The sequence below is a fragment of the Tupaia chinensis genome, unplaced genomic scaffold, assembly GCF_000334495.1.
Source record: "Tupaia chinensis unplaced genomic scaffold, TupChi_1.0 Scaffold000184_1, whole genome shotgun sequence".
NCBI classification, from domain to species: Eukaryota; Metazoa; Chordata; class Mammalia; order Scandentia; family Tupaiidae; genus Tupaia; species Tupaia belangeri.
Genome location: NW_006159659.1, coordinates 1,827,860 through 1,840,236, shown reverse-complemented (window position 1 = coordinate 1,840,236; position 12,377 = coordinate 1,827,860). Strand labels below are relative to the sequence as shown.

The 12,377-nt window shown below is 35.8% G+C and overlaps 1 protein-coding gene across 1 annotated transcript in view; it reads right to left on the bottom strand.

Moving 5' to 3' along the window:
- CNKSR2 (connector enhancer of kinase suppressor of Ras 2) overlaps positions 1-12,377 on the bottom strand; it is a 299,161-nt gene that overhangs the window by 189,653 nt on the left and 97,131 nt on the right. The window contains exon 6 of the mRNA XM_006146681.2: positions 6,291-6,332. Coding sequence (XP_006146743.1) covers positions 6,291-6,332 — 42 coding nt within the window. The remainder of the gene's footprint in view (positions 1-6,290; positions 6,333-12,377) is intronic.

The window sequence follows — 12,377 nt, the reverse complement described above, 5'->3', positions numbered from 1 at the left end:
CTTTATTTCACTTAACTCTCAAATAAAAAATGAATAGCCTTCAAGGACAAGGGCTGTACTTATAGAGACAGTCTAAATATGAAAACATTTTGCAAATCATAATGTGTTCAGTAAATCTAATTTTAGCAAGAGCACCCATGTAAATATATTGTCACACACACACACACTATCTAATAAGAAGTACTAAAATCAGATTTTTTTCTTTTCACGTGAGTCACATCATTCTCTTTCATATATACACATTTTTTGGTCCAAGGAAAGACAAACATTTCCTCTATCTATGTTATTACCTCTGGATTTCTCCTCTCTTGCATGGGACATCAGTTGTAGAGAAGTTATTTTACACTTAATATAATGTACAATGCATTTAGCCACCAAAGTACCAAAACCTGAAGATAATCTAATCCAAAACTCCAAAACCAATGCCTACTTCAATAATAGCGTTAGCATGCTTTAGACTGACCAAAAAGATGGTAAAGGGGCCAAGACTGAAGGTTAACATTAACTGTGAAAAAATTAAAAACAGCTTAATGTTTCCTATCTATAAAACTCAGTATTAGAATCCATGGTTTAGGGACAGGCAGGTGGCATGGTGGTTAAGGCACTGGACTCCCACATGGCTGGCCATGGTTTGAGTCCCTGACCTCGTAGCTTGCTTTCTCACTCACGCTCTCCTTTTCTCTGTCTGGTCAAATTAAGAAAATAATAATAATAAATAGAAATTAAATAAAATGAATTCTTTAAAAAAGACAGAAAGTAAGAAAAGGGGAGAGGAAGAATAATTGCATATTTTAAGGACATAGAAATTGTTTCCCTAATACAGTATCTCTTTAAAAAAAGCATCCATTGTTTAATGAAATTGATCATAATTTATATGTTCAAATGCTAGTTACAACCAAATGTCAACCATCAAAGACAATATTTTTTTCCAGTTTGCATTTGAACCAGGATCACAGCTGTAAAAGTGACTTTTCACAGTATTAAAGACTTTCTGAAGACCAAAATATAATTACTTCTATGGATTTTTAAGTCATTAGAGTGCCACTGTTTTCAATAAACCTCTACAAATATTAATACTAATATGAACACTTTTATTTCATTATGAGACATGCTGCTACCCTGGTACTAAAACACATCCTTAAGGTTCTGGGTGATTAGAAGAGAAAAGCTAGGCTTTCATAAATGACATCATATAGATGTCGAGGCGAAGACTAAAATGAGCTCTTTCCCCTCCAGGCTCCTTTCTTACATCTGTTGGCTCTATGCAGTTTAAGCTATTTCCAGTCTGAATAGCAGAAAAGGTATAATAATTTGAGTCCAGATGGAGTTTAGGAACAAAGAATTCATAAATTTAAAGAAGGAAAAAATATACAGAATGCTTATGAAATAAAACAAATACTTATCATGCCAAAATAAGCCTAATTCCTTATCAAACAAAAATTTAAAAATAACTTGAAGGAAAAAAAGTGGAGTGGCAGGAGGAGCGGGAGCAGAAGCTGAGAGAAGATCCGTGAGAATGCTCTGTAAACTGTAAAGAACTATTAACATTAAATAACAAAACAGAAGTTTGCTGTATTTATTCTTCCCATTAAAAAAACAATGCAGTAAAATGCAAATGTAAGGTAGGTGCCATACACAAGACCACTTAGATATGGGCTGCAACAAGCAGAGGCAGTCTACCAAAGCACAAGCTCTGAAATGGCTTCTCAGCAGGACTTATCTCTAGATTTGAAGGCCATATATATATATATATATAAAGGGAGATTGAGGAGAAAGCATAGAACTGATACAATCTCCAGATTCTCTGTAACTGATTTACTTTATTAAATAAGGTTCTGTGCAGAGCCAAACAGACGAGTTTCAACATGTTAGAGAATAAATAATCCAAGACAAAGCCCAAGAGGGAAATATCATATAGATACAGGTAGAGTTGAAATAAACCATCTTAAGTCAATAATCACTCAGTTATATAGAACATTGCTTCTCTGTATAGATTTTTATCCCTTATGGTTGCACTCTGTCATCAGTTCCATTTTATTTAATGGCAAATTCCAAGGAAAACCATTCTGTTTAGTCTCCTTTAATTCATTCTCACATTAAACATTAACAGACATCTCAGCCCAACACTATAACCAACCTGTCTTCACACTAGGTCTTTTGAACTGTTTTTAAGCAGACGCAACTATATAATTTTAGAGATGATAAAAGTGAAAAGAATATTTAGTCTAAGGGTTGTCTAAATCACTTTTGACTATTCTCTATGTATACTACGGTCCATTAAAAGCCAAGAGAATTATAATTACACTAAAATAATATACACTTTTATATTTTTTTCCATGATGAAAGCAATGCAAGCTAGTTGAAAAAAATTGGGAAGATACCTGAAACTTAAAAACAAAACAAAACAAAACACAAGAGCTAATTGGTGGCATTATAATTAAGGTAGCTGGATTCCACATAGCCAACTACAAAATTTGGGCCCTGGACTTGGCAGCTTGAGAGACATGCTGGGCATATGTGTGTATGTGCTCCAAATCCTAAGAGAATGAAGAATGGAGTGCAGTATGGCTAGCCCTCCTGGAGGGTGCTTTCTCACTTTCCCTCTCCTTTTCTATCTCTCTCCAGTGAGTACATGCACCCAATGTGAAAATTAAAAATATCAGCTATCATCAGGACCAGCAGTTAGCATAATGGCTATGCTGCTGGACTCCCATGTAGTCGACCGTGGTTCGAGTCCCGGACCCAGTGGCTTAAAACTCACACCGGGCATGTGTGCGTGAGTGCCCAAGATCCCGAGAGGAGAAGGGATTGCGATGTGGCCATCCCCCCCGGGGGGTGATTTCTCGCTTTCTGTCTCTCTGTCTAAAAGTAAGAATAAAAGAGACAAGTATCCTTTGGCAAGCACATGGACTTTCACTATCTAGTACCTGGCAGCTGCAGAAATGACATGATCTCCTACCAGAGGTAAAGTTATCAGGACAGATTAGCATCAAACAATAAATGGATTTACAAACAAAATTAGCCAATTGTTCATTAAGAGAAGGAGAGGGGGGGAACCAGCAGTTAGCGTAATGGCTATGTCGCTGGACTCCCACGTAGTCGACCGCGGTTCATGTCCCGGACCCGGTGGCTTAAAACTCACGCCGGGCGCGTGTGCGTGCGTGCCCAAGATCCCGAGAGGAGAATGGAGGAGAAGGGATTGCGGCGTGACCATCCCCCCTGGGGGGTGATTTCTCGCTTTCTGTCTCTATGTCTCTCTCTGTCTGTCTGGCGAGCGCACGCGCCCTACAGTGAAAATCTCTCCAAAAAAAAAAGGGAGAAGGAGAGGGGCCAGTAGGATGCACGGTGGTTAAAGTACTAGACTCCCACATGGCTGACCACAGTTTGAGTCCTGGACTTGGCGACTTGAAAATCATGCCGAGCATGTGTACAATATGTGCCCAAAATCCCAGGAGGAGAATGAAAGAGAAGGGATGCAGTGTGGCTATGCCCTCCAGAGGATGATTTCTCACTTTCTCTCTCTCTACGCCTGTCTGTCTGTCTCTGGTGAAGAGATGTGTCCTCTGGCAAAAACAAACAAACAAACACTTCATAAAAAAAAGAGAGAGAGAGAGAGAAAATGCCCTTCCACAAAGTATAAGGTACTCATACCTAATTTCCAGTAGTAAAATATCAGTAGTCATGAATTGATTCAACAAATATTGCCCAATTATCACTCAGAAGATTGTCTGGTGAGTATTGATTCAAAGCAAAGGGAATTCAAGTATTTTATGAAATTGCACCCAAATGACTATAGAAGTGAATTACCCTTGTTATAGAAAAGAATACCTTTCTATAGAGGGTGGAAGGGTGGGGATCAGGGGAAAAAAAAAAAAACCACCTTTTTTTTTCTCAGAGAGATTTTTGCTGTAGGGCACATGTGCTCACTAGAGACAGAGGCAGAGAGATGGAAAGCGAGAAATCAACCCCCAGGGGGAATGGCCATGGCACAATCCCTTCTCCTCCATTCTTCTCTCAGGATTTTGGGTATGTACACACACACGTGCCCAGCATGAGTTTTTAAAGAGAGATATCTGCTATAGGGTGCATGCACTTGCTGGAGAGACAGAGAGACAAAAAGCAAGAAATCACCCCCTGGGGAGATGACCACACTGCAATCCCTTCTCCTCCATTCTCCTGTTGGGATCTTGGGAACGTATGCATATGGCCCAGTGTGAATTTTAAGCCACCAGATCTCGGACTCGAACCATAGTCGACTATGTGGCAGTCCAGCAACGTTAACCATTTCACCATCTACTGGTCCCACAATATATTTAATAGGTACAAGAATGAAAAGTGATCTGATGATAATTACATGGTAATGGCTTTGAGTTGACTAATATGCACTATAATCATGCTGGGAAAACCATGTTGTATACTGTAAAGATAAACAGTGATTAAATATAAATTAAAAAAAACTTAGAAAAAAAATTTTGTAGAGCCAGGTACCTATTTTGTACACAATTCAAGATAAAAAATGAACAAAAAGATTAAGGACAAGGATGTGCCAGTGTTCACATAAACACAGAATTACTACAAACTTGTATATTAGTTTTATTGGGCTATAACATTCTGTTAAGTGTGTGAAGTTATTGGAGGAAAGTGATTTCAAAGGGTTTTATCATGTAGCCATTATGGCAGAAGTCTTTTGTGGTGAATGATCTTGTGTACTACTCAAACTCCACAAAATGAAACTGCTACATTCTATTTGTGTCAAATTATTTCAGTATATCAATACTGTAATTTTCTAAAAAAAGAGCTGAGCTGTTTTTTTGTGATTGAATGATTAAATAATATGTCTTTGTTTCCTGAGGAAGTAAAGAAGATCATAGTAAAGTCTTATTTTATGCAAAACAAAAATGAATTTGAATTTACCCTTTAACAACTAATAAATAAAAAGAACATACAAAGAAAATAATACCTTTCTCTGATACCTTTTTGTCACAGAAGAGCAGTGAAAAATTCTTATTTCAAATTATTTTTATCTACATTATTTATTATATTCCAACCTTACTACATATCACAATCTTAAAATATTATATCATGTTTTTCTATTATATACAACAGAATGGTTATAACTTATAAAATTCTTTTTTTTTTTTTTTGAGAGGTTTTTGCTATAGGGCGTGTGCGCTCACCAGACAGACAGACAGACAGAGACAGAGAGACAGAAAGCGAGAAATCAACCCCCTGGAGGATGGCCATGCCGCAATCCCTTCTCCTCCAGTCTCCTCTCGGGATCTTGGGCACGCATGCACACGTGCCTGGCGTGAGTTTTAAGCCACCGGGTCCGGGACGCGAACTGCAGTCAACTATGTGAGAGAGCGACATAGCCATTACGCTAACTGCTGGTCCCAAAATTCTTATATTTTGTTTCATTTATAGATTCTTTATAAAATATTGGGTTGTTAGAAGAAGCCATGATGCATTTTGCATAGAAAAACAAACATGTCATGACTTTTCCAATGTGGTTAGTAGTTTTGTTTATTTGCTTGTTTTTGGGTTTTAGTTCATTATTTTACAGGCTGTAGCTTTTTTTTTTTTTTTTGAGAGGTTTTTGCTATAGGGCGCGTACACTTGGCAGAAAGAGACAGAAAGCAAAAAAATCATCCCCCAGGGTGGATGGCCATACCGCAATCCCCTCTCCTCCATTTTCATCTCAGGACCTTGAACACACATGCACACGTGCCCGGTATGAGTTGAAGCCAACAAGTCCAGGGCTGGAACGGTGGTCAACCACATGGGAATCTAACAACATAGCCATTACTCCAACTGCTGGCCCCAAGGCAATAGCATTTTTAAAAAGACTTACTTAATTTTATTTATTATTACTTTTAAAAATTTGCTATAGGGCACATGTACTCACCATAGAGAGAGGGAGATAGAAAGAGAGAGAGAGAGAGAGAGAGAGAGAGAGAGAGAGAGAGAGAGAGAGAGAGAGAGAGAGAGAGAGAGAGAGAGAGAGAAAGAAAGCAAGCTGCCAGGTCTGAGACTAGAACCATGGTCAGCCATGTGGGATTCCAGTGCCTTAACCACCATGCCACCTGCTAGTCCCACAGGCTGTATGTAGCATTTTATTTAATTAATAATTAAAAAATGGAATATTCTCATCCAGATGTGATGGAAAGGGCTAGCAGTCCTAGCTACACAGAAGGCTGAGGGAGGGAGGATCATGAATTGCCAGCCAGCCTGGGCAACACAGTGAGACCCCAAATTCTAATAAAGAAGAGAATAAATCCAAGTCTACTTACCACATGAAGAATTTTATTTTCTGTTTCATATACAGTGCAATCCTGAAAAAAGAAACATACATTAAATTTAAAAAATCAAGCATTTTCTTAAAAAATATTGTCCTAGGAATTGTACTATAATTTGAAAAAGTCTTCACAATACAACTACAAAAAAATGAGAATAGGGAAAAAAATCTGGAATTCAATATACCAAAATATTAATAGTAATTAGGTCAGATGGTCAATTATAGAGGATATTCTAATTTTTGATTAACTATTTTCTAATTTTAAACATACATAACAAAGAACAATATTTATTAAGAACACTTGAGAAAACAAATATTAAGAAAATTACTGTAACCAATTCTAACTAAACTTTTACTTGTGATAAATATATTTTGTTGAAATATTCCAACATTTCTGGGACCAGCAGTTAGCGTAATGGCTATGTTGCTGGATTCCCACGTAGTTGACCGCGGATGGGACCCGGTGGCTTAAACTCACGCTCGGTGCGTGTGCGTGTGTGCCCAAGATCCCAAGAGGAGAATTGGAGGAGAAGGGATTGAGGTGTGGTCATCTCCCCTGGGGGTGATTTCTCGCTTTCTGTCTCTCTGTCTCTGTCTTTCTGGCGAGCGCACGTACCCTATAACAAAACCCTTTCCAAAAAAAAAGGAGTTTAATGTTTCTATGGATTGGTTTACTCAAGGAATTTATAAAATGGGCATATTAGTAGTACCCAATAAGGGCATTGTAAGAATTAAATGATTATTGTTGTTCTGTAGCATTAATTTTTAAAAAAACAAATTACCTTTACTTCAAAATAAAAAAAATAACTTATTATTTAACTAATTTTGAAAAAAAAATCCATATTCCACAGTATTGCACACATATTTCTAAATTTCTAGAGGGCATGTGCATTTGTCAGAGAGAGAGAGTGCACGCATGCATGTGTGAGACAGACCCCCCCCACCCCGCCACACACAACAGGATATAGTCACGTCATAATTCTTTTTCCTCCATTTCTCCATCCCATCAGAACTTCGGGCACACAAGCACATGCACCTGGTATGTTTTTCAAGATACCTGGGGTGGAATTCAAACTGTGGTTAACTATACGGGATCTAGTTTTCTACACACATGGCTTAACTGCTGGGCTACAGGACTGGCCTACGGTAGTGCATATTTTAAGGAATGATATCCATTTCATTTTATCCCTGAATTTAATTTTTTTAAAAGGAATCTTGTCCAACATAGTTTTTGATGATGCTATTTATCACAACACCTTGTCAGAAGTACATAATTTTTTAAAAGTAAAATATAGGTCAGATTAATTTCACAAACTAACAAATATATTTGATTGAGTCTTGTCTTTCTGAGAGGTTCATGTGCTTAAGATATGTTTACTACAAATATAGTCATATTATATCTGTATATTTACATAAGGTCAACTCCTTTTTTTTTTTGGAGAGGTTTTTGCTATAGGGCACATGTGCTCACCAGAAAAACAGAGAGAGACAGACAGAAAGTGAGAAATCACTCCCTAGATGAGATGGCCATGCCACAATCCCTTCTCCATTCTTCTCTCGGGATCTTGGGCATGCACGCACATGTGCCCGGTGGGAGTTTAAGCCACCAGGCCCAGGACTCGAACCGCAACTGACTACACGGGAGTCCAGCAACATAGGAATTATGCCAACTGCTGGTCCTTCAACTCAATATATAGTTATAAATTAGGTATACAGAGGAGCCAACGTGAAGATACAGCATTTATATTTTGAAAGTGTACTTGCACTTATATCTATATTTGTAAGAGTCAATTTTACACAAATTAAATTCATGTACAATTATGGGAAGAGATGATTTTCTGAAAACTGGGAAATTGCCCAGTTTCCTCATGTTGCTTCTACAGCTTGGTTCAGTTGTGATGGACCCAAGTTTCATCATCTGCCTACCTTCCCAGAATCAGAGGATATAATTAAACAGTCAAACTTCAAAGGAAAAAAGTAAATATGATCTAAATGTATATCCTACTAGTGATATAATAATCACAGAAAATAACTATTTCAAATCTTATTATATATAATAATTTTCTTGCACATCCCTAGTGTGATATAACAAAAAGCACTGTTAAATACTGTTGTTGTCAGTGAGCACATTGTTGGTAGTAGTGTTATTGTCATTGTGCTGAATCTGTTGTTGGTGCTTCATAAGATGAAATCATTTAACAAATGTGACTATCATTTTCACATTCCTGATATCATTGATAAGTATTTTTAGCATGAGATAAAGCAGAAACTTACATTAAGAATTAAGAATTTAAATAAAAACCCTAGAATCTTGATCTATTGTGTGTGTGTGTGTGTGTGTGTGTGTGTGTGTGTGTGTATGTGTGTGTATTTCTTAGCTATGTCTGCTGAAGAGGCATAGGAACCATAACCAACCTAATACTTGAACTTTCCAAGTATGTAGTCTTGAAATACCATTTCCCAGGCCTTCTGGGAAAATGCCTGATTCCATATCTGAGATAGGACATGTTGAAGATGAAGCTTAGATTATGTTGTTATATGAGACAGAAAGATGTCATCAGAGATTATAAGATTGTGTTAGTAGGACTCAGGCATAAACACGAAGGGATACCCACTGGCTTTCAAGATGAACAATTTAAGCCTCTAAAAGGATAATAACTGCAATAGATAGAAACCTAGTAAATACTATTAAATATTAAATACATTATTTCTGATACTATATTAACATTAAATTATAAGTATATTAAATATCTAAAACTTATTTAATAATTTTCTAATTTATTAAATTAACTGGACATTGTACAATAAGTGTACTTTTCCCCTTGATTCAGTAACTATTATTTAACTGCTAGAGACATTAAGATGAATAAAACATAGCCCCTGTCTTAGGAAAGTTCAGTTTAGGAAGATAGGAATTCACACAAATAAGTTCAAAGAGAAAGAATTCCAAAGTTTTTATGACATCTTAAGTTCTAATAACTTTAGAAATATAAATGCTGCAAAATTACATAAATCAATATGTGAAAGGACAATTACTTAAATTTTTAAAATATTTCTTACAAAAATTGAACAGGACCACTGAGTTGTACTATTCATTGCTCTAGTCAAATTTCAAATTTTGAAAATCTTTATCAGCTGTGCCTCAGTGACTGAAGCATAACATCTGTAAATCCTAGATTTAAGATTATTTGAAGAATAAAGTACTGATGCACGCTTGACAATTTTGACATTACTCTGTAAGACAAAGTCTAAGAGAAATAAATACACTATGTGATTAAGGTGGCCAAGTTTTTCTACCAGTCTGAAAAACTGTCATAATATTAAAATTAAAATCTTACAATTGAAAATAAATAAAATAAATGCTAATAAAAATGTAAATAATTAAATTTCCAAATAATGCATTTTATAAGTATGCAATACTTACACATAGTAAGTTAAAGCTTAAGTTGGCACTAAGATATTTAGGATATTCTCACTTAGTATAATAATGGTACAATTATGAGACTGGTGGAGTGAGTAGAGGAGAAAGTAAATAACTCTGCCTTAACAAAAATAAAGGTAACTTTTAATGGGGTCTTGGAAACAGTATGTCTTTAGGCAAAATAATAAAGGTATCACTAAAAAAGCAGCATATCTATACTCAAACACAGTTAAGCTACTGCAGTAATTTTCAGATTTTATTTATAGTTCTATATACAGAAGAGCCACTTGGGGAGTAGGTTCAAATGCAGATTTCCAGGTATATCTTCAGAATAAAAAAAGACACAGAATGGAGGCCCCCATGATGATTTTGATGAATATGGGATTTTGAGAAACACTTGATTTATTTTACAGAATTACCTAATGATAGAGAAACAAAACCAAAAATGATCAAATATACTCAGTAAGCTGATTTAAAAACATTATCTGTTGGCTCACTATCAATAGTTCTCAGCTCCTCAGAACTGTGTTTTGGTTACATATTCCCCAAATTTACTGATTTTTTTTTCTCCTAGTGAACTTCTTTCTTTCTTTAATAATAAGCTTACTACTTTGAATAGCTGCTTCTTGTTGGTGCCTCTACAGTCTTTCAACCAGATCCCAGCTGGATCTGCTGTTCATTACTGAAATCCAGAGGCTTTCAAAAAGGATGGGAACCCAGCATTTTAAAAAGAAAACTACAGGGGCTAGCAGGTGCTGTGATAGTTAAGTTGCTGGACACCCACATGGCCTACTGCAGTTTGAGTCATAGAACTCTGCATGTGCGTGCATGCCCAAAATCCCAGGAGGAGTATGGAGGAGAAGTGATTGAGGTGTGGCCAGCTCCTACCTTCCCTCCCCCGGGAGTGGTGCAGTGATTTCTCACTTTCTCTCTCTCTGTCTCTGTCATGTGCATGTGCCCTAAGGCACAAACTTACAAAAAACAAAAAGAACAAAACAACTAAACCAAAAAACCAAGAGTGCATATTAACTTGCTATTTAGGGAGAATAGTAGAAACTAAATGACTGTGTTCTGTTTTGCTAAGTTATAAGCTTATGAAATTTATCTTATCATGCTAAATATCTAAATAGTTCTAGGAATTTTGAAGGAGTCACTTTATTATTAAAATATCCATTATAAGGCGAATATTTTATTATTATTCATTATATTACAGATTTTATAAAACCATAAAAATATTCAAAAATATTTACCTCTAAAGTGTAAGTTTTGCTAACACTTGGGGCCAAATATTTTCCCAAAAGATCATATCCCAAGTTTTAAAAAGAAGATAGCATTGCATTGGGAGAAATCTATATTGTAGAAACCTATTTATGCTATGGAAAGGTACACTTCTGATGTTCTAGTTATTTTTAGGTCAGGATTAAATTTAGATTTTTAAAATTGGATTTAGAGTTATGGCACGATATACTCCCAGGAATTCTCTTCAGTAGCTCAAGCTGTCTTTTACTGTACATGCAATATAAAATTTGCATTTTCATTTTTTCTTTATCCTTTTCCATAATCCTTCTACAAACTATGTGATGCACATGCAAATGGACTAAATTCCTAATGAGAAAATATCTATAAAAATGAGGAGTGTTTTCTTCAATCTGATTAATTTTTTTTTGGAAAGTTATAAGTATACATAGAATCAGCTTCCTATGATGAACTACATAACCCTATAGGATCCTACTCAGTTACCCTTTTAGTGAAACAATAATATAATTACTATACTAAACAGAATGTATTTTATTATTAAGCTATCAAAAAACATCTTTTTATATCCAAGTGATAAATTCAACAAATGACTTAGTGGTTTAGTCTTTTTCTTTCTTGTTTCATTCATTCATTTATATCACAATCCAGCTCACAAAAACATTTTTGGCATCTTTTAAATACAATTCACTATCATTGGGTAATCAAAAATGAATTAAAGATTGAGTGTTCAAATTAAACTCGGTCCTCTGCCATCACAATTTCATTACTTAGTAGAGAAAACATTCAAATAATGACATAAGGTAGGCCAGATAAACACTAACAAAAGAGTCCATAAAAAAGGAAGTAGGTGCTGATTTCATAATTCCAGAAAAAAATATATGGAAAAGATAATAATTCACTGTCCTTACACGGCCTTTGCATATGGAAATTGAGGGTTCGGTGGTGGGGAGAATATTTCAGGTTGTACAAGCAAATGGAAGAAAGGTACAGTTGATCAGGAGTAAGCACACTGATTCTGCTAGAATGTAAATAATGAAGTAGAGGAAATAAGCAGAGAAAATAATATGGGGTCATATTGTAGAAAGTTCCCAATGCTAGCTGGATAATGTTTTTGTTTTTATTTTAATGGGAATAAAATTTTTATTTTTCTGTAACAATCTAGTTTCTATTTCAAAGCCCCTTATACTTAAGTCAGAAAAAGTTAACTCAGTCAATTGATAATTTCTTTCAACTTCTCTTGGAGACGGGGTGAAGTTGGGTATAGGAAGTATGTGAAGGAATTTATGTTTTCTGAAAGTGATCATAAAGAAGTAGATTTGGTGGGCTGGTAGGTAGTGTGGTGGTTAAGGCACTGGGCTCCCACATGGTCAACTGTGGTTTGAGTCCCAGGCCTGGGGGTTTTCC